Source organism: Sciurus carolinensis, chromosome 7 (assembly GCF_902686445.1).
Source record: "Sciurus carolinensis chromosome 7, mSciCar1.2, whole genome shotgun sequence".
Taxonomy (NCBI): Eukaryota; Metazoa; Chordata; class Mammalia; order Rodentia; family Sciuridae; genus Sciurus; species Sciurus carolinensis.
This window is the reverse complement of record NC_062219.1, coordinates 41,355,692-41,379,794: the sequence shown is the minus strand read 5'-3', so window position 1 is coordinate 41,379,794 and position 24,103 is coordinate 41,355,692. Positions and strand designations below refer to the sequence as shown.

The window sequence follows — 24,103 nt, the reverse complement described above, 5'->3', positions numbered from 1 at the left end:
TGTATAGTTTTGATTTGCATTTCACTGCTAGAGATGTTAAATGTTTCATATATTAGTTGATTAATTATATTTCTTCTTCTGTGAAATGTCTGTTCACTTCCTTAGCCCATTTACTTATTGGATTATTTTTTTGGTTTTTTGATAATAAGATTCTTGAGTTCTTTATACATCCTGGAGACTAATGCTCTATCTGAGGTGCATATGGTAAAGAGTTTCTCCCATTCTGTAGGCTCTTTCTTCATATTATTGATTGTTTCTGAAGAAGTTTTTTAGTTTGATTCCATCCCATTTTTTGATTCTTGATTTTACTTCTTGTGCTTTAGGAGTCTTGGAAAGGAAGTCAGATTCTAGGCTGACATGGTGAATATTTGGGCCTATTTTTTCTCCTATTAGGTGCAGGGTCTCCGTTCTAGTGTCTAAGTCCTTGATCAATTTTGAGTTGAGTTTGTGCAAGCTGAGAGAGAGGGGTTTAATTTTATTTTGCTACTTATGGATTTCCAGTTTTCCTAGCACCATTGATTGAACAGGATATGCTTTCTGCAATGAATGTTTTTGGTGCCTTTGTTTTGAGATAACTGTATTTATGTGGGTTTGTTTTTGTGTCTTCTGTTCTGCTCCATTGATCTGTGTATCTGTTTTGGTGCCAGTACTATAAAATTTTTGTTACTATGGCTCTGTAGTATAACTTAAGGTTCGGTATTGTAATACCTCCTACGTCACTTTTCTTGCTAAGGATTGCTTTGGCTATTCTCTTAATTTTCCAAATGAATTTCATGATTGCTTTTTCTAGTTATATGAGGAATGTAATTCAGATTTTAATAGGAATTGCATTAAATCTGTATATTGCTTTTGATAGTATGGTCATTTTGACAATGTTAATTCTGCCTACCAAGACCATGGGAGATATTTCCATCTTCTAAGGTCTTCTTCAATTTCTTTCTTTAGTGTTCTGTAGTTTTCATTGTAGAGGTCTTTCACCTCTTTTGTTAGGTTGTTTCATAAGTATTTATTGTTTCTGAGGCATTGTGAATGGGGTAGTTTTCCTAATTTACCTTTCAGTAGATTCATCACTAATGTATAGGAATACATTTGATTTATGAGTGTTAATTTTATATCCTGCTGCTTTGCTGAATTCATTTATGAGTTTTAGAAGTTTTCTGGTGGAATTTTTTAGATATTCTAAATATGGAATTATGTCATCTGCAAATAGTGATAGTTTGAGTTCTTCTTTTTTCCTATTCATATCCCTTTAATTTCTTTTCTCTAATTGCTCTGGGTAGAATATCAAGGATGCTTTTAAATAGAAGTAGTGAAAAGGGCATCCTTGTCCAGTTCTTAGAGGGAATGCGTCCAATTTTTCTCCATTTAAAATGGCATTGACCTTGGGTTTAGCATAGGTACCTTTTACAATGTTGAGGTATGTTCCTACTATCCGTAGTTTTTCTGGTGTGTTGAATATGGAGGGGTGCTTATTTTGTCAAATGCTTTTCCTGCATCTTTTGGGATGATCATATAATTCTTGTTTTTAATTCTATTGATGTGATAAATCATGTTTATTTATTTCCGTATTTTAAACCAATTTTGCATCCCTGGGATGAACCCCACTTGATCATGGTACACTATCTTTTTAATATGTTTTTGTATTTGATTTTCCAGAATTTCATTGATAATTTTTTGCATCTGTGTTCATCAAGGATATTGATCTGAAGTATTCTTTGCTTGAGATGTCTTTTTCTGGTTTTGATATGAGGGTGATATTAGCCTCATAAAATGAGTCTGGAAGGGTTCCCTCTTTTTCTATTGTACAGAATAATTTGAGGAGTATTGGTGTTAATTCTTCTTTGAAGGTGTTGTAGAACTTGACTGAGAATCTCTCTGGACCTAGGTTTTGCTTAATTGGTAGACTTTTGATGCCATCTAATATTTCATATTTTCAAATTTATCTGTTTAAATAGAGCATGTCCTCCTGATTCAATTTGGGTAGGTCATATGTCTCCAGAAATTTGTGGATGTCTTCAAGATTTTCTGTTTTACTGGAGTATAAATTTTCAAAATAGTTTCTGATTATCTTGTTTTTCAACACTGTCCATCATGATATTTTCTTTTTCATCACAAAATATGGTAATTTGAGTTTTTGTTCTCTTTCTCTTCATTAGTGTGGCTTAGGGTTTATGAATTGTATTTATTTTTTTCAAAGAACCAACTTCAGGTTTTTGTCAATTTTTTTCAATTGTTTCTTTTGTTTAAATTTCATGATTTCAGCTCTGATTTTAATTATTTCCTATCTTCTACTGCTTGTGGTGTTGATTTGTTCTTATTTTTCTAGGGATTTGAGATGTAATGTTAGGTCATTTATTTGTTGACTTTCTATTCTTTTAATGAAAGAGTTCAGTACAATGAACTTCCCTCTCAGTAATGCCTTCACAATGTCTGATAGATTTTGATATGTTGTAGTGCTATTCTCATTTACCTATAAGTAATTTTTTTTTTATTTTAACCCTGATTTCTTCTGCTACCCATTCATTATTCAACAGCATATTATTTAGTCTCCAGGTGTTAGAGTACATTCTGTTTTTTTAAATTTTATCATTGATTTCTAATTTCATTCCATTATGATCTGATAGAATGCAGGGTAGTATCTCTATTTTTTAATATTTGCTAAAAGTTGCTCTGTGACCTAAAATATGGTCTATTTTCAAGAAGGATCTGTATGCTGCTGAGAAGAAAGTGAATTTGCTTGCTGATGGATGAAACATTCTATATGTCTGTTAAGTCTAAATTATTTATTGTATTATTTAGTTTTGTAGTTTCTTTGTTTAGTTTTTTTAAGTTTTTAAAATATTTATTTTATGAATGAAATTCAACCTAGTAGAATATAGTAGCATTCGGATGTACTACTTAGTTGTAAGCTTGTACACGAAGGCCAAAATGAATTATTTTAAGGAATTGTAAAAATTATCACTTGAAATTACTTATAATTATCTCCTTGAATAAACTCTGATCTACCAAAATCATTTTTTATATGATTTAGATTCACACCATTCTTGTAAATACATCTACCTAGGGTAATTTGGATAGGCAGAATTAATATGATCAATAAGGCCATACTACCAAAGGCACTATACAGATTCAATGCAATTCCAATTAAAATCCCAACAATATTCCTTATAGAAATAGAGGAAGCAATCACAAAATCATCTGGAAGAATAGGAAACCTCAAATAGCCAAAGCAATCCTGAGCAGAAGACTAAAGTAGGAGGTATCACAATACCAGATCTTCAACTATACTACAGAGCAATAGTAACAAAAGTAGCATGGTATTGGCACCAAATAGACAGGTAAACCAATGGTACAGAATAGAAGACACAGAGACAAACCCACATAAATACAGTTACCTCATACTGGACAAAGGAACCAAAAATATTCAATGGAGAAAAGATAGCCTGTTCAACAAATGATGCTTGGAAAACTGGAAATCCATATGCATTAAAATGAAACTAAACCTCTAACTCTCACCCTGCACAAAACTCAACTCAAAATGGACCAAGGACCTAGGAATTAGACCAGAGAGCCTGCACCAAATAGAAGAAAAAGTAGGCCCAAATCTTTATCATGTTGGCTTAGGATTAGACTTCCTTAACTCTTAAAGCACAATAGATGAAAGCAAGGATCCATAAATGGAATGGATTCAAACTAAGAAGCTTTTTCTCAGCAAAGGAAGCAATCAATAATGTGAAGAGAGAGCCTACAGAGTGGGAGAAAATCTTTTCCACATGCACTTCAGAGAGAGCACTAATCACCAAAATTTATAAAGAACTTACAAAACTTTACACCAAAATACAAAGAATGCAATCAGTAAATGGGCTGAGGAACTGGACAGACATTTTACCGAAGAAGATATACAGGTAATTAACAGATATATGAAAAAGTGGTTAGGTTTTTTTGCAGGGGGATCTACCCAGTAGTAAGAGAGGTGTATTAAAGTCACCCAGTATCATTGCATGGTGATCAATTTGATTCTTCAAATCGAGAGGGGTTAGTTTTTGATGTACGTAAATTTTCCTTTGCTTGGGGCACATATATTAATGATTGTTATAATTTGTTGCTGCATTATTCCCTTAAGCAGTATGAAATGTCTTTCTTTGTCCCTTTTGGCTAAATCTTGCTTGAAGTCCACTTTATCTGATATGAGAAAAGAAACCCCTACTTGTTTAAATGATCCATCTGAATGATGTTTTTTCCCATTCTTCTGCTTTCAGTCTGTGGCTATCTTTGCCTATGAGGTGAGTCTCTCGGAGAGAGAATATTGTTGGGTCTTATTTTTAAATCCAATCTGCCAGTTTATGTTTTTGATTGATGAATTTAGACCATTAACATTCCAGCTTATTATGGAGATACGATTTGTATTCATGGACATTTTGATTTATTTCTGATTTTTAATTTGATTTAGTTTCTCCTTTGATTGACTATTGAGTGTTTGAAAACTGTTAGTATTCTCTTCTAGAGATGAACACTCTCCTATTCTATAAGCCACCAATTCTACTCTTGTGTACATTGCCTCCCCCCAAGTACACATATATACAGTAAAAGACACTAGCAGGAATGTTAACAGTGTGTTATTTTTAATAGTAAAAAATGGAGACAATCTAAATTCCCTCATATAATATATTTTAAAATAAATTCTTTGGTATAAACATACATGGATGCTATGAAGCAATAAAAAAAATAAAACACTGTACATGCAACAAAGTGAAAGTGTCTCACATATGCAATACTCAGGAAAAACACCTGGCACAGAAACTAGGCAATTTACAATTTCATTCATATAAAGCTTAAAATAACTCTTTGATGATAGAAATAAGAATAGTGATAACAGGGGGCATTGACTGGTTTATGACTGAGGTTTTGGAGGTCTATTGACTTTCTGTATTTTTATCTAGGTTATGTTCTCCTATATGCATCTCATTCTGTACTTGAAACATATGCACTGTATTGTGGGTACGAGATCCACCTACATTTGTGTCTATCTATATTAATGAAGAAGCTCTACATATACTGGTGTAAACAAATAATCCATTTTAATAGGGGAACATACCAAATAATGTCTATAATATGTAATACCTATGTAAAAAAATGTGTATTTGTTTTCATTTGTATCTGCAGAGAATAGATACAGAAGACTATAACTGTGATTTGTAATAGAATGTAGTTGAGTGGGCAGGGAACTGAGGTGAAAGGTTACTTTCCATGTGTACTTGTAATGCCATTGTGATTTTGAACAAGATTCATATATTTCCAATTTTAAAATATTCTTTCATACATAAATGTTCCCATGATGAAAATAATTTGTTTGCTCATTGTTTTTCAAAATTGCTGAAATTGTCTACTCTTGTATAAAATATTACATCCTTTGTAAAGAATGAATTTTCCATTCATTAACACATACTGATTGTGTTCATGTTTGCAGTAAACATATGCAAGTAGTTTCTCATTGAGATCTGTGTGTGTGTGTGTGTGTGTGTGTGTGTGTGTGCGTGTGTATTTTTATGTGTGTAAGAGACAGAAAGGCAGACAGAAAGAGATACCCCTTTCCTGAGCGAAAGACATTTGCCTAATGTTTTAAGGTTTGCAAAGACTTCAGGTAGTATTTACTTTAGCACAACCTTCACTCACACATTTCTGGAACACCTTCAGACATTTTAATGAATACTGAAATTGTTGGCCGTGTCTTGGGGTACATGAGTCACTGTTCCATCTCAGCATTCATTCAGAGTACTGAGTCAGTGGTTTGAATGATATTCTGTTGTCATTGAATCACAGAAACTCCACAAAAATGACACGAAGCACTGAAATATTTTTTGTGAAAGCAAAATCATTTTTACCAATGGCCATGTTCCCTTTTTCATTCATGCCCATGTGGTTTTGATTTTTACTGCTTTGGTTCACACCACTCAGCAACAGGAGATCTTCAGTGCAGCGTATATTTGGATCACTTAATAACAAAGCTGAATGGCCTTATTTGCAACATCGCCATACATGGTACTTACCTCAACAAAGATAAAAGTCACTGTAGCATATGAAGGAACATTCATTTTTATTTAGATAATACTTCTAGCAGGAGTCTATCCTCAGGTTTGAGGGATACTTGTCCAGTGGGTTCTCCACCACAGCACACTGGTTCTCAAAACACAGGGCTGGCAGATCTACTCAGTGGCATGGACTAGTCTACTGACCTGCTATTAAGCTATTTAATAGTGCTTCGGATGTTGTGAGTTAAAAAACAAAATTTGCACTAATGACTCAATACAAGTAATTAGCTCATGCTACAAGTTCAACAGAGAGCACAGATGAGCAAATTGATGATGTTAGGGAGAGCATAGGACTTGGAGTCAATGCAGTGGTATGAGAAATCAAGAATTACTATTGTAGCTCTCACCATTTCACTAAGAGCTGCTTCTTACTTGAATTGGCTTGATTTTTAAATATTAATATGCAATAACTCAATTTATTCTGAGTTCAATGTGTTTTGTAATCATTTGTTTTTCTTGTATTGTTTACCTTCATCTTTGGAGAAGTGTGTGAATAAAGAGAGTTATTGTGGTTTCCTTTTTATTTGGGTCAAAATGTGGGGATTTTCAATGAAATGACTAGTGACTTTTCCTGTAATTAAACAGTCTGGGAAAATAAAATCCATTTTATACACAAAGGAAAATATCTGGAGGAACATCTAAATGTTTTATGAGCATATATGATCAACAAGGGGCAAAGTACCAGAATAGCATTGTTAAAATTCTAAAAGGAGGAGAACAAAGAAGTTCTCAGGAGGCCAGTTGGGGGAAGTTGTGCTCAGTTTCCATGTATAAATAAAGTCTGAAAATAATAAAAGGAAGCTCTTATGACAGTATAGAAATCATATGGAGTCACATAGGGCAGGAAGGATATGTACAGGATTAAGAAAAAAACTGAGTTTTCAATGTAGTTCTGCAACTAATAAGCAAGGTGTCCCTAATCATGTTACCTAACCTCTCAAGATTCATTTTTTCAAATTTCTACACTAAGTGAATAAGACATAGTTTTATGGTTCTTTTCAGTTTTCAAGCAGAAAAATTAAGTTTTCCTATAGAGCATGACATTTCTAAAACTTACAGTTTGAAAGATGGATTAGGGATTCTGGAAAAAATGAGCCAATGGTGTAGTAATGCCTGAGGAAAGTAGTCAAGGGCATTAGGAATTAATCAACTAAGGTTATAGGTCTGTTCTTGACTTGAATAACTTTGGGAAATATTTGAGTTTTTCTAGGAAATATTTTTATTTCCTATATGCACCAGGTGGACTAGATGAATTTTCTATAGGCAGTATTTGTCATTCTATCTGCTTTTTTTTCAGCCAAATTATTCAAGAAAATAAACTGAATCACTAAATAGGCAGGGTCATCAGTTCTGAAATACTTCTATGAAGTTTTGACAAGGACTTACCAGAATGAGTCAACACAGAGGCAATTTTCAAGGGGTTAATTACAAAAAGTCCCATTTGAACAGTGATTTGGCAGGCTTTATGAAGACTAAAAATGTTTAAAACTTTTGGTAATTACTTCTTATTTCTACATACCTTCCAGTACTAAGAGGGGATGCAGGTATTGAGTAGACTAGGGAGAGAGTAGCTCATACCAACTGGACAAATAGAGAAGTAAGCAATTATTAAATGCATGCATATATAAGCATGTATGACACAACACTATCAATGAACCAATATGTCATAAACTATGGGTAAGCTATTAAAGAAAAAGACCCAGTCAATTATTTCTATTTTTCTCTTAAAATGTAAGACATCAAATTTTAAAGGATCAAAAGGATTTTATTTGATGAAAACATACAGATGACAAGTTTAGATAATATATCTAAAGTGCTATTATGACTTGAATCAGATAAAACTTTATAATTATTATTAGTGCTGTTTACATTAAAATTGTTTATTTTAATTCTAATTTCAATAAAGTACACTATGTTTTAATTTTAATCAGTTTTCACAATGAGAGTGAAAGAAATGACAATGTAATATAGAAAAGCTCTCAGAGAGAAAATCAGTTCCATATCCAGAAGTACTATTTTGCAAAGTTATTTAAATGTTATATCCATATCAATATATTTTATCAGTCTCCATAATACCTCTGTGAGATATGAGGCTTTGTGTCTTGATATCCCAATTTTACCCACAGAGGAAAAATAAAGTCCATTTGGTGGTTTACTCAAGGTCACATACTATGTCAGGATAGCAGTAGGAATAGAATTTAACACTGTATTTTTCTTATGCAGTTTAGTGCCCAACACATCATAGAAAGAGTAACTGCTCAATATATAGTCATTGAAAGATAGCCGTTCAATGAATAAATCATTCTGTGCTATGAGACCTAAGATGGCTATCATATTTTCTCTCATTCCTTTTCCTAGTAATTTGAACAGATAGAGGAATGGTTGAGCAATAAACATTATCTACTATCCTACTCATAAGTTAATATCAATACATGAAGGGTTTTGGAAGATGGTACTATCAGGTCAGACCTGAAATTATACACTTCTAGGTCACTCTCCACGCACCCCCAACAAAGTGTGCTATTAATCATGTTTATTGTAATGTTGACTTTTGTGGCATGAACTGGATCTCCCATTATCTGTCCAAGACCAAATTCTTTCACAAAAGTCAGTGAAAATCCATTAGTAATAGTGAATGTATTACTGATGACCTAACCTAAGCAGTTTTGTAAAACTGATCATATACTGAGTCTTAACAACCTTAGTTGGTTGTAGTCCTTAAAAATAAATCACTTGGTTACTATAGGTTCTGGTTAGCTTAGACCTTGCTAAGATCATTAAAACACCAGAAAGAATAACTCAAATTATTTGAGTTACTTTGTCATAAGTTCATTTGCAACTGGAAGTATAACAAGATTGCAGATACGTGACTTTCAGAGTTGATAGAAAAATGTTGTAAGAACATGAGTGTGTGTATCATTAGGAAGATGACAAAGTCATAGCAGTCATTTCCAGTGATATATTGTCAAGCAAGTAAAAATCGTCATACATGTCATGGGTGATGATCACCCATCAACTTGAAAGCAAGTAAGATATCTCATGAAGACATCTATAGTTAAATTGTGCTCCTTAAAATTTGATGGCATTCATATTTTTCCATTTTGGAAAAAGAAAACATTTAATTTCACCAAGAAAATGTATTTAAGTGAAATGAAAATATATTTGCATCTCTCACCCAGGTTTAGTCATTGATCTAAACTTCCATCCAGGTGACATTTTCATTAAGACACAGTGTGGAGAAATCTGAAAATTCCACATCACATTTGTTTATATTTCAAGCAAATAACTCAGCAGACCTGCCTAATTGGAGGTGTATATCTACTAGAGTGAATGTCTTAATTGTAGTTCATGATTAATCTTAGAGATAAGATTCATCAAGCATTTATTTTCCATCTTTTCATGTCTAAAGTTCAGAGACATTCTGAGCTCTAAGAATATCACAAGGAACTTGTTGCGTTCTGGTGCAACTGTTATCCATTCTAGAGTATTGACACAACTAAAATAGAAACAGACATGAACAGAATGAAACTATTCAGCATCAACTTATTGGGTAAATTGAACTTAGATACCCACATGACACAGAAGTCACTTTTAGATAAGCTTTTGTACCTTTAAACTTAGAATGCAGTCTATATTACCATTTAAAAATGAATATCAAACTGATGTCAGGAAATTCATTTTGTAATTGCATAAATCACATTTAAAAGACCAATATTAAGTAAACTTTAAACTAATTTGTGTGCAACCTTCCCATGAGTAGAAATAGAAAAATACAAGCATCTCCTACTCCAAAGCAACAAACACACTAATATTATATTCTTGATCATCAGACCCTTCAACATGTTTGTTTATTATTCAACCCCTTTCACCACCTTCTTTCCACATCAGGCAGAAGTATAAGATGTTATACAAAAAATTATCTGAATTGCATGATTTCTACTGCCTGCACCACTGTGAATAAAGAAGACCTCATTTTCATCATCTTAAAACACTTGTAAGGGTCAAGCATGTGTGTCTACTGTCCCTGTTACTTCTGTCCTGGAGAATTTGATTTGCCGGAGTTCTCTCCAGGGTATTGTGCAGGAGTGACAGGAAACTGAAATCCATAGCCATTGTACCCATCCAAGTAAACACACTGGAAGAAACTGATGGGACCTAAGGAGGAGAGCATGATTGTTAAAACAAGCAGAATATAAGAGTAGGAACAAAGCTAGAGGACTGAGGCTGTATGGCACAGTAGATACAGTCTCAGCTCCACAGTTACCTGCACAAATTACTGGCAAGTCAATCTCTAACTGCACCTTTCTATGTCTTGGAATCTTCATGCATAAAATCGAGAAAACACAAACCTTACAGAAATGTGGGAATTACATGAGTCAAGACAGGTAAGATGCTTAGAATCCTTCTTGGTAAGTCCCTTAGTAAATCATAATAAAAAAGGCTTATCCTAGAATATCAAAATGCTTGGTGTATAGGATCTATTGATGTGCATAGCCATCATAGGGACTGTTCCATAGAAACAGATTTCAAAACATGAGCTTATTAATATTCAAAATAACACAAGTGTGTATGTGTGTGTGTATGTGTGTGTGTGTGTGTTTTATGATGTCACAGAGGGCTTGTGGTTCTTAAAATCTTGAAATTTTCCATTACTTTTCACTCTAAAGAGCTCTCCTGAGGCAGCTTAGTAATTATTCTTTTAGGAAATGTTCCCAGGTAGCAGCTCTGAGGAGAAAGCAACACAGGATAATCAAAGCCAAGTAGGGGTGAAAAGTGCAGTGGATTTAGCGTGAGCTCTGGACTCAGTCACCCTGGACTCAGTCACACTTCTAGGAAACAGCTTTGTTAGGAGATGGAGAGCTTATCCTCTCCCTACTCTCCTGAGCACCTTCTGATTCTCCACTGTTTTGCATGCTATTCATTTGTATTCTTCCAAACAACCACATTTTGTAGACTTTTTGCAGAAGGCCAATAAAAGAAAAAGCCAGTTAGTGATCACATGGGAGATGGGAAAGATGGACAAATCTATGTGATACTCAGGGCTATGAAACAGGAAAAGCCAAGCATGGGTAGAAGGAAACTGAGAGAAGCAGAGAGGAGTAATCTGATTCTATCAGTGACTCAGTAACCTCTATCATTTGGTTTTCAGGAATGAAATTAGTTTGGAGAAACATTATGTTTAGTTTTTCTTCTTTCCACAGCATCTGATCTAGAATTATTTTCTGTTTTATCCTAGCCTCAAACAGAGGTAGTAACACAACTCTCCTCCTCCCAACGTGTAGAGGTATGGGATTTGGGGAGTTGGACAGACCAGAGAGAGATGGTTTAGCAGAACCCGTGCAAAAAATGTCCTTCAAAGACTAGCTGCTTTCCACCTGAGTCTTATTAGATGTGGGCACTGTCCTGACACATGTACTTAACTGACATTGAATACACTATTAATGTAAATATCATTATGGTTGCAAATTTTAGAGCTTATATAAAAGGCTCATGTATATCAGGCTATATAGAACTACTTCACAATAAAAAGGAAATAGGAAGTATTATTTTTATGTAATAAATTCCTCAAGTGAGCTTAAAATATTTGATACCTTTCTACTAAAAAATATTTTATTTATTTTTAATGAAAATTTTTATTTGGGGAAAATTGTAGATGCATATATAATTGTAAAAAGTAATACAGAGACATTCTAGATGCTTTCCTATTTTCCACCAAAGGCAGTCTATTGCAAAACTATAGTACAATATCCCAACCAGAAAATTGGCATTGGTATAAGACCTTTACTCCTGTTGAATTGCTTTAACATTTATTTATGAAATAAGAGATTTCAAATATCTATGTTACATAGCTGCAAATTATCACTGGTTATCAATTGGATATGTGTTGCTGTATACATTGGAAACATGCAGATCAATATATAATTTATTTTCTTTTGGAATTTTTTTAATAATACCCAAAAGTATCACAAGATAATTTTTCTACATTTCTTACAACCTAATTATATGAGGTGTTATAATTGATATCTTTCTTATCTGCTGCAGTAGTCACAGCATCTAAAGCAATACTTGGAACATAGTAGACACTCAATAGTTTTTTAGGGAATAAACTATTAACGCAGAATAAGAAGCATTTATTGTTATAAAATGCATTATAGTGATTTCCTGCAAAAATGAATATGAGAAGCAATACAGAACCCAAAGGCATTATTTCCTCAGATAATGTCTACTTCTTTACCTTTAAAGCATTAAATAAAACTGAGGCATTAACTTCAGTTATATGCATTTCAAAAGTCACTTCTTCTAATCTGTCCAGTGGTGATTTTATTTAATACATATGTAGATTCAAAACTTACAGCATTTTACACTCAGAACAAAAATGTCTAATTTAGAAGTACTGGGATAATAAGAATCCTAGTAACTGAACACTGAATTTTGTAACTGCATATGAATGAATTCTAAAATCAAGAATCCAAAAACTGAATATTAAGAGCCTTCCATATACCTAAAAAAAATTAATAAGAACTTTGAATCTTAGAAGTGAATTTTCAAGCAGTTGAATTGTTAAAACCTATTTCTACATTTCTTCTACTTGATATAAAAAAGTTCAGCATATCACTTCAACTGATCTATTATATAGCAGACAGTAACACACATTTAAGCAGGGTTCAGCTAGAGTGCCCAGGATCAGAACAGTGTAGAATGGCTTGAGATAAATGCCACTTCAGTCATTATTCGTAATTCCTCCAACTATGTGCCTCTTGCCTGGCACAAAAAAATGACAAACTTCTCTTTGAAATATAAATGACCTACTTTAATGTTATTCTTCTTGTCTGTGCTAAAAGTCTTTTTCTTGTAATAATGTTCATTTTGAAAAGGTCTAAAACTTAAATTTATACATAGCCTGTTTAATATGGGATAATTTTATAATTTTAATCTAATTATAAACTCACTTTTTTGCTTCTTTGGAGAAGACATGTCTTCAGTTTCTAGTGGATACAAAATAGGTGAAAGTAAATATTCACACACTTACAGATATTGTATGAATACATACAATAATCATGAGAATAATATCATGAGAAAGTCTACACTAGAGCACAATAAGAAAGAAACAGGAGTAACTTTTCCTCTTTATAGCACACTCTAGGATTTTTTTCAGATTATATTCAGACTTTCCCTATAACATTTAATGGGCAAGAGCCAGAAATAGGAAAAGAACCAATGAAAGAGGAAGCAGCATGCTAGGTCAATTGCTCAGATAGAAAACTGGCCCCAATGTGTGGGACATTTACAGATGAGGACAGGCTGACAATAATTTGTTTCTTGTGCAGAGGTCTTTGATGCTTAGACTTACGATATTCTAACAGAGGAATCTGACTCTGAAATCTTCCATCTTTTCAAATGTTTATCATTTTTATTTGTTGGGAACTTCTTACTCTTTCAAACTTCTTACTCTTTCAAATCTTTTGAAATATATCATACATTGTTTTAACCCATAGTTACCCTACTGTGCTATAGAACACCAAAACTAATCTCTACTCCCTAACTTTGTCAGTCCCCTTATGCAACTTCTTGCATTCCTTCTCCCTAGCTCCTACCCCTCCTGGTCTCTAGTGATTCTGATTCCACTCTGTTCTTGTATGAGAGGGAGGTTTTAGTATGAGAGAGAACATTTGGTCTTCTTGTGTCTGGCCAATATCACTTAACATCATAACTTCATGTTGCCACAAATAACAGGATTTCACCCCTTTTTATGGTTAAGAAATATTCTATTGGGTTTATGTACCACATTTTCCTTATTTATTCATCTGCTAATTAGCATCTAGGTTTGTTCCCTCCTTAGCTATTGTTAATAGTGCAGTATATATATGGGAGTACACTATCACTTTGGTCTAATGATTTAATCTCCTTTGGATATATACCAAGTAGTGGGATTGATAGGTCATATGGTAGTTCTATTTTTAGTTTTAAAAGCAATCTCCATACCATAGGGCAGTACTAATCTCTGTACTAATTTACATTCCCATCAACAGTGTCCATGAATTCCTCAGAAAAGTGTCTTAAAACAAGTAAAAATCTCAGCTTTTATTTCACAGCACTTAAGTACCAATTTATTTCCTGTGCTTTTATCAACACAGAAATTTCCACATAGTTAAGTCTGGGTATGACTACAGCACTTATACTTTGATGGGAAGAAGCAAACTTAAGCAAACTTTTGCTGTCCACAGAAAATCTTGGAAGTAAAATAGAAAGCACTCTTTTATATCAATTCCAAATAGGAAATGAGGAAACTTTCAGAAAACAGTAAAAACTCATCAAGTTTGCTCATACCCTCACTTTTCAGATGGAGACAGTTTGTTGTGGAGAGACCTAAAATCCTTTGTCTGGAGGTAAACAGTATTTCTGAGTGCCCGTCCTGGGCTTTAGAGGGCTTGAGTCCTGCCTTCCTTTCCTGTCCTTTCCTTTGTCCCTTTTCATTCCCCTCTCCATCCTTACTTTTTCTTCCCTTTCTTCCTTTTTTTTTATGGTAGTGCTGCTAGTAGAGATGCCATCTCAATTTCTCTTAGTAAAAAGTCTTGCTTGGTGAAATAATCATTTTGTACTCCTTTATGAAATGATAACCATGAAGGAATGCTCTTGCAGGTTAGTCAACAAATATATCTGATAATTAGTTGTAAATAAGTTCCTTTGATTTGCAAGGAGACGTATTTCCTAAATAATATTTAAAAGATTTTTATTTAAAAAAATGTCTACCATGTAAATCTTGCCTAGAAAAGCTGAGGACTAGATCAAGAATATTGAATAAAACAATACAGACAAAACATCAGCCTTGAGAGAAAAATGTGCAAATGAATCAACCATAACAAACGCACCTTTAGCTTTCTTTGGAGCTGGTACTCCTTCAAAATCTTCTCCTACAAGATAGAGTAAGGACACATGAATTAGTCCATTTTTAAGTTTTCTCAAATTGGAAATACTGTATTAAAAGGTTTTTAAGAGTCACAAATCTCCTAATCTATAAACTTAGCATTAGGGGTTCCCACAAGAGCCTTCTGACAAGAGGCACTTCTCCAACTTGGAGTCAGGGTGGAGCAAAGAGCTACTGTGCTCCACCAGGGTCACAGGTTGGCAAGAGTCAGTCAGGGGAAGAGTCTGCAGCAGTGCTTCCCATCCAAGCCAAAGTGACCATGTCTCTCCTCCTATCATTTTTAACCCTCCATAAACCATAATTACATCTGAAATTTAGGAAATTTGAAGCAAATGCATACACATATGCAGGCTAGATCAAGACAAAAAAGTATCCACCTACAGACTGATTAGGGGATGTTAGCACTTTTGGCAATTTTACAAAACCCTTAAGTGGACCCAGGCATAAGTGTTGCCCAACTAATCTGCAGCAAAGAATACACAATGGGGAAAGGAGGGTTTCTTCAATACATGGTGTCAGAAAAAAAAACTGGATATAACACCAAAAGAATGAGATTGGACCATTATCTAACACCATACACAAACATCAACTCAAAAGGAATTAAGACTCAATGTCATAAAAATCCTAGGGGAAAACTCCTTAAAAGTGATCTTGGCAATGATTTTATGGAAATGACAGGAGAAGCACAAGCAACAAAGGCAAATACAAACAAGTGGGGCTACACCAAACTAAAAAACTTCTGAACAGCACTGGGCAGAGTGTTGTACACCTGTAATCCTAGTGGCTTAGGAGGCTGAGGCAGGAGGGTTGCAAATTCAAAGCTAGCTTCAGCAACTTAGTAAGGCCCTGAGCAATTTAGCAAGACCTTGTCTCAAAATAAAAAATAAAAGGGCAGGGAATGTGGCTCAGGGGTAAAGTTCCCCTGAATTCAACCCCCATTTTAGTCCCATCCCCCCCAAAAGTTATGAACACCAAAAGGATTAATCAACAAACTAGAAAGGCAACCTACGGAATGGGAGAAAGTATTTGCAAAAATATGCATCTGATTTGAGACTAATATTCAAAATATATAAGGAACCCATATATCTTAATAGATAAAAATTGTTGAAGACAACAGAGAAAATGGTTAACAGGTGCATAAAAATGTACTCAATATCATTATCATGGAAATGAAATCAACTATATCATGTTATACCTGACAAGAAGGTCATTATCAAAAGGCAAATAATAACAAGTGTTGGCAAAATTTGGACAAAAGATTTGTGCACTAGTGATGGGAGTGTAAGTTGCTGGAGTCATTATGGGAAGAAGCAGGGAAGTTTCTCAAAAAATTAAAAATATAACTACCATATAATCCCACAACCACATTTATGAGTATATGTTCAAATATACATCTGTGTTCTATACTTGAAATTTTCTAAGATGCACACACACATGCATACGTACTCAGAGTAACTACATGCAGTTACAGATATGTTAATGACCTTGATTTTCATAATAATGTCACAAAGTATACATATATGAAAACATCTCATTGCATACCTTAAAGATATGCAATTTGTATGTGTCAATTATACCTATATGAAACTGGCAGAAAAAGAAATAAAATTTGAACTAAAGCTCAAATACAAAAACAATGACTCAAGTTGTATTATGAAAATCACTTGGTCTTTTCTGCATTCAACTTACAGACACACATTGGAATAATGTGGAAGCAATTTTAAGATAGATAATTCTAACAACATAATTGAATAATGTTTTACTTTACATCACAAACTTTAGCACTTATAATTATGTAAAAGAGGGTTAGCTTTGTATTATTTATTTAGCTTTTGAATACCAGATGTTCACTAATAAATAGAAAAGGGGTAAAATAGGGTAGTATGCAAATTTTCTCTAATAAGAAGGAAATGTGACCTTTATGGAAAGAAATGTGATTATGCAAAGAAGGAAATGGGAAACCAAAAAAATTGCTGTTTGTTTTTTTTTTTTTTTTACAATGGATTGCTAAAGTTTTGATTTGATCTATTTTAAAGAGTGTTTAAATACAGACTTAATTAAATATTGGATGAAAGGACAATGGCCTTAATCTGTTCAGTCAACAGCTATAAATAAAGGAAAGATATAAATGGTTATGTGATGTTTCAAAATAATACAGAATTTATTTTTTTTTAAATTCTGAATACCTAAATGAAAGAGAATATCTTAATTTCTTTTAGTAAAAAAACCTGCTTATTGCTATGGAAGATCTGTAAAAGTAACGTCAATGCATGGTCCTTATCCACAGAAACATATATTTTATTTTTGTAGATTATAGTACACCTAAAATCAATATACCTATTCTCTGAATTCACTTGTTTTCCCTAGAGAAATAAATATGAACAGAATAAAAACTTGTGTCCTTCCAATCCTGTATTCTTACAAGGAAGTTGTTGACTGTAAGGGAGGAACTGAGTAATGCATGAATTCCTCAAGCTAATTGGAAGGAGGGTAGAAGGTAAACTGCAGGCTTGGGCCAGTTGCTATGTAGATGGAACACCTGTGTAAGCAACAAAGCAGCAGCAAAAATTTACTAAACTAGGATAAGTCACTACAATTGTCACTGTTCAGAATTGAAAAACATGAATAAGGCACTTACAGTCCATTTACACTTACAAGTTGCACATTGCTTGAGGAGTGGTTATGATAAAACAAGTACTTGACTCTGAAGAGGTGCAATCATAACACCAAAAGAAGTATCAAGATGTACCCAAGGAATTTTAAAGAGAGATTTGCTTTCGGGCGGGACAGTCAAGGAGATGATGCTGAATAAAGTCAAATTTGAAATGGGCCTTAAAACACTCTGACAAAAAAGTGATGATTCTAAAGAGAAGACAACAATATTGAGAGAGACTAGAGATGGCAAAGAACAGAGGATATTCAGGGATTTGGAAAATGTTCTAGAAATGTTGTTAAGATTGTAATGAGAAAGGTCTTATATATCAGGCTGAATAGTCTCTGTTGAATTTCTCATCCAATGAAGGTTGTTCAGGAGACAAATAGCATTTTAGATGTATTCTTTTAAAAGTAAGACTAGAATATGAGGGAATGGATTTAGAGGGAAAAAAAAAACTGTTTAAGTATTTTAATAGTCAACATAGAAATAAGTATTTCTGCAACTAGGTATCACTGAAGGCACTGAATGTAAATGAAGCTTCCCAGAGAGATTAAAAATATTAAGTTCAAGTGAGTATGAAATATTAGCTAAACGAGGGATATTACAATATCCTGGTTGAGTTGAAGGAAGATAGTGATATATACCCGGTCACAAGGAGACCCAGTCCCAAGGAGGCACAGATCCCTTGAGGACTAAGAAAAGCTGTTTTCTATGGCTTTGTGTTGGAATGTTGGACCAGAAATGCAGTTGCAAAAGTCTAGTAGAAAACAAGACCAAGAAGGCAAGATGGTGTGAAAAATTTTATTAGTGATAAGTGTTGAGTTAACAGGCAAACCTCTGTGTTGTGAGATCATCACTCTTAATGGTCACAGCACTAATGAATATTTCTTAACACGACCTGCTGGGCCCTATTAGATATTTCATGTGTTAGCCATACACTCATAACAACAACCCCAGAAGGCAAGAACTTTTGTGCCGAATCTCTTGCAGAGATGGAGCACAGAGGGGCTGAGTTTCCCAAGTTCATAGAACTAGCAAGAGGCAGAGCCAGAACATGATCCCAAATCTGCCTAGAACAAGACCTCTTGAACAAGGATTTATATATATTTCTCAAACAGTATACCTGTCACTTTTCTAAGCATTTTAAGAAAACTGACATATTTCATCTCCTTAGCAAATCCGTGAGGAAGTTATCATTACTATTCCTATTCCATAGGTGGGACCACTGAAGGCCAGAGAGGGTACTCAAGGGCCCAGAACTGTCAGATATAGCAAATGAAGTTCAGATTCAGGCATTCTGTTCCCAAGATTGTGCAGTTGTTCCTGATTCCAGAATTTGTACATTATGTTGCTTACACATAACTTCAGGCAGGCTCTGACAAAGTCAAGGTACACACAAGTCATGCATTCATGCAGAGACACGAAGGAGAGGTTCTGCCATCCTTTATGAACGACAGAAGATGCTAAGTGAGTCTCTCTCACTTCCAACATTGTGTTCTTCTTCAGTGGGCATGAGTAGAAGTTACTTAGTTGTCTTTGAAAATAATGACGATGAAGAGGTAAGTATAATGTCCGTTTTGTTTGCTTAGCCACTTGAAGTGATTTAGGTAATCATATTCCAAAAAATGAAGAAAAAATGCATGATCTTGACATTGGAATTTGTAGACTCCATTCTTCATTCATGTTTAATCCCAAAGGAACCTCAGATATCAGTGAATCTAGCCATTTAAAGTTTAGATGCTCTACAATAAGGATAACAAACAGATGGAATGTCTTATCTGTGTGGCTACCATTTAAAATAATGCATTAATTATACTACTGTCAAGTACAGGACTTTAAATAACTCTTTTATACTTACCAAATTGGGGCTACAGATACAGGGGTGTTTACATGCTTACAGGGTGAAAGCAATACATAAATCATGATAGAGAAGCCTGGATTATGCTTGTTTCTTTTTTTCCATTAGTACTTGCATCTTCTCATTAACTGAGAATTTCTCCTTTCCAATTCCATCATCTGCCTTATTTAACATTGTCTGTTTCAACACTTAAGAAAAATATTATTCTGTGGTGAAGTGTAATAAGCTGAAAAAGTCAGAAATTCTCTTCACCCTTCACCTAAAAGTTTTTACTTATTTCAAACTTGATTTGAAGTCAAGTGTTTAAGTTTTAGAGCAGGTAGAGTCCTTGGAAAGGTTTAGGTTATAACTTGACCACCACAAAGTCAAGGGTAGTCTTGGCTCTAAGAGGATCATGAGAAGAATAAAGAGTCAACATATTGGCATTAATGGGATTATACATTGTGTTCGTGTGTGTGCGCATGCGCTGAGGGGGGCATATACTCAAATGGCAATATGACTGAGGAATTCCAAGGATATGAGGAAACATGGAGTATACTGTGTGAACTAACGGTAGATATGTTGTCCATTTACGTGTATTTTTAATTACATGAGCCTGATATGTGAATTTGCAAATGTTAAACTAAATGTTACAAATTTATCATTCTTAACAAGAAATCTTGGCTCCATTTTTATTTTCTAGGTAGGTTTTTGTCAAAGTTTTCTTCACAGAAACATGTAGTGCTTCTCACAGGTGGTTGGAATCTCTATTTCTTAATCATAAAAGGGCATAACTGATCACACATACTTTGTGGTCTAATCTATGTATTTATAACATCAAAAGTAAATTTTTAAATAAATTTTAAAACATTTCAGTCTATTTTCATGAAGCGATTACCTTAACATTTTCCTTTTAACTTGTTGATTTAAAACATACTGTTTCAGCAGCAATGGTTAAGAGCTGTGATGAGCTCTTTTACTATGCCAGGTACTTCACATATTTGTTTTCATCTAAGTGACACAATACACGTAGGAAATATGTAGAAAATTACCATTTTACAAGACATCTTGGAAACACACAGCATTCAAAAGAGAATTTCCCTGAAGCAACACATTTTAAACAGCACTGGAGAAGGACACAAAGCTAATTTCCTCACTCTTTCCACTCAACTATTCCATTTCTATTTACAAAGCATTTTGCAATGATCCCTGAAGGAACCAAAAGGAAATAGGATGCTACTTAGAAGTAATTTACAATTAAATAGAGAAAATGGACAAGTACCCAAACAGGTAGAAGGTAGTTTGACTACAAGGTAGTATGTGGCAGTGAGCAAAATACCTGGAAGATGTTTTCAAGGGGGTATTGGTTACTTCCTCTTATGTAAATCAAAGGAGTATTATGGAAGCTATATCATTAAAAAGAACTCTAAGAGATTAAAAATAATTGAATAGTTAGAGGGAGGAAGAATAGTTCAGAAGAGATTGAGCAGACAAATCTAGAAGTCAAGAACATTAGGAACATGGAATGTCAGATTAGGTTGCAACCTCCAGTAAGTCAGGAAAATGATACAAAAATTTTTAAATGTAGTTTTTATTTGGGCCTTAGAGGCTCTAGATTCTTGAGCTCAGAAGTTTGAAATTTAATCTAAGCTTGCAGGGGAAGAAGTATTGAACATTTTGTGTGTAGGTGGTCTAAGATTTGAAGTTTTGGAAAACTTAATCTGTTAGTAGAAGTAAAAAGAAAGGATGACAGAAATCAGGGCGCGTTGATTAGTTAGTGACTGCAATGATTCAGAAGATAAGCAGTAAAAGCCAAAATGATTTGACAAGTGAATTAGGGTCAGAGACAAGGAACAGTGATGAGACTAAGTAGAATATGAGAGCCTTCACTCCATCAGTGAATTAATTTCTGATAGGCATTAACTGAGTGGTAAATATAGGCAGGTAGGGTATGGATGGAAAAGATGTGTCACTGTGGGTGTGACATTGAGAGGTATATATTTTATATCTGGGGGTATACCAAATATTTTGTATCGTTCTCTGCTTCTTGAACATCATGCAAGTGGCTTCCCTCTACCACACTCTTCCACCATGATGTTCTGTCTCACCTGGAGCCCTGAGGAATGGAACTGGCTGTCTATGGATGGAGACCTCCAAATCCTTGAGACCCCAAATAAACTTTTCCTTCCAAAATTGTTCTGATCGGGTCTTTTAGTCACAGCAGTGAAAAAGCGGACTAAAACAAATTCATGAAGAAGTAGGCAGTGGGATCAATAGCGAGGGTGGATGACTTCATGGAGGAAGCGTGCAGAAGAGGAGGAGTGAGGTGAGGATGCAAGAGTTCAAACTCTGGGGAAAAGCAGCAGAAACCCAACACTAAAGAAATACAGTCAGACTGAAAAACAAACAAAAAAAAGAGTCTGATAAAATGGAGGTCATAAAGTAAAGCATTTCAAGAGGGTGGTGGACCCACAAGGTAGGAATGCATCAAAAAGTCAGGAAAAGGTAATTAAGCTTTGAGATGCAGAGTTCCCTGTTGAATTTTGAGCTATCCGAGGAAGGTATTAGGGAGAATATTCAGGTTGTGTGGGGTTTCAAGCTGAAGGAGTGGTGAAGAATTGGAGGCTTATCTCAGAAGTGTGACTGTAAATAAAAGCAGAGCAAAAGTACAAGGGCTCCAGAAAGCATTAAAAAGGCAAAGGAAATTTTATACAAAGGAATATCTGTAGGCAGAGGGAGGAGGAATCCTTTCTGAAGATGCATGTTTAGGGAGCAAGAGGGGATGGAGTCAAAGAGGAACTTGGATTATCACGGTGGGGAGCAGGGATGCTTCCTGATCTGGGAATGGAAGGGTGGCAGTGGGTAGAAAGGGAAGATTAAAAGCCATCCTAACTTGGGGAGAGAGTACATTTTCAAGAATTCATAGTGAAGACAGTGTTAATTTTTTTCTTATTTTTAGAAATAAAATTGTCTTGTGTAGTACCCAGACAGCTCTTCATACTCTTAGCAAATATAATAAATAAATAAAAATTACCTAAATAATGCATGCATACACACTGGCACAGTAACTGCATGTTTATCTCCACTAGCAATCTATTCTGATTTCTGCAGTTTCAAGAGATACTCATTGGTAAATAACTGGGCTCTTTAGGCACAGACACAAAAGAAACTTAGAAAGGATTTTTTGTATTCTGCTTCTCTTACTTGATCAAATTCAGTGCATCACTTTGAGACTATAGAGATATTTAAAGCTCCAGATTATTTTCTCAACTGATTTACTGCATTGTGTGTAAACAGTTTAATAGAATATTATATTCTATGAGTATACATTTTCCCAAGAAATCCTATGAATCCATAGCTGACAGCAAGTTTATTGTAGCCCTCAGGTGTGAGGCTTCTATACAGGCTATTATTTGAAACGATCATGAGTTAAAAAAAATAATAATAATTGAACTGGTACACTAAGCAATATTCACAGAATTCTTGAAATTGTCTCCAGGGAATAACGCAGTTTGCAGAGACAGTTCACATTTAGAATTTTGCGCACAGCACACAGTGAAGCCAGGGTGTTCAATAAATGCATGCAAGCCTTTCAGTGTCTGTCCTGTCACTCTAAGGATAAGAGACTGTCTTGAGGGCAATGTCAGAATAACTTAACATCAGCCCAAAATGAATGAGGCCACATTGCTAGGACCCAAAGACTAATAATGAACAATGACAAACATTTCGCCAAATGTGCCTCATACACAGACTTTCTCTGGGTTCAGGCAAAAGGAGGGAATCAGAGTGATGTGCATGGGCAACTGGTGCATATTAGGAAGCTTCAGTCAAAAACAACTGCTCCATTTTAATTTTTTTCTTCTGGTAAAATATCTCCATGAACTTAATCACCCTTGCTCTCAACAGTGCGATTGATTTAAATGCAGCCAAAAGTCAGTGAGATGTGCCTTCTTATTGTTATTTTGCTTTATAGTTTTATACATTTTGGCACAAAACCTTAGGTGAACTCTGTCCCTAGCTGGGGAAGTAACCTGATATGCACGGTCATCACCATTGTCTTCATTCTCCTCTCATTCTCATAGCTGCCAATTCATAGTCACTTTTCATGCACCAAACATTATTTTGCACAATGTTATTTTAACTTATTCAATCATCCCAAATTTCTATATAATAAATATTATTATTATTATTCAAAATTTAAATAAGGCTATAGAAGTTCAATAATTTTCCCACATTTACACAGTTTTTAAGTAATGATTAAAATCAAGTATTTCTGAAACTAATTTCCCAGGTATCAGCCACTACCCCCACGAAACCATTTGTAATTCTAATGTGAATGTGGTGCTAATTTGTTTCTAACAAAAACTACATTGAGTTGCTGGGCATGGTGGCACATGCCTGTAATCCCAGCAACTCTGGAGGTTAAATTCAAGGTCAACCTCAGCAATTTCGTAAGGCCCTAAGAAACTCAGTGAGACCCTGTTTCAAAATAAAAAATTAAAAAAGGACTGGGAATGTAGCTCTGTGGTTAAGCAACCCTGGGATCTATTGATTTTAGTCTTCATTAATGCTTCATTCTAGCATGTGACCTCCAA

The 24,103-nt window shown here is 34.5% G+C and overlaps 1 protein-coding gene across 1 annotated transcript in view; it reads right to left on the bottom strand.

Moving 5' to 3' along the window:
- Positions 1-7,841: 7,841 nt before the first annotated feature.
- Positions 7,842-24,103, bottom strand: part of LOC124989192 (triadin-like) — a 151,370-nt gene continuing 135,108 nt past the window's right edge. Inside the window, exons 22-24 of the mRNA XM_047559164.1 lie at positions 14,960-15,001; positions 13,040-13,075; positions 7,842-10,244 (exon numbers count right to left, since the gene is read on the bottom strand). Of these exons, the coding sequence (XP_047415120.1) occupies positions 10,117-10,244; positions 13,040-13,075; positions 14,960-15,001 (206 nt within the window). The 3' untranslated portion in view covers positions 7,842-10,116. The remainder of the gene's footprint in view (positions 10,245-13,039; positions 13,076-14,959; positions 15,002-24,103) is intronic.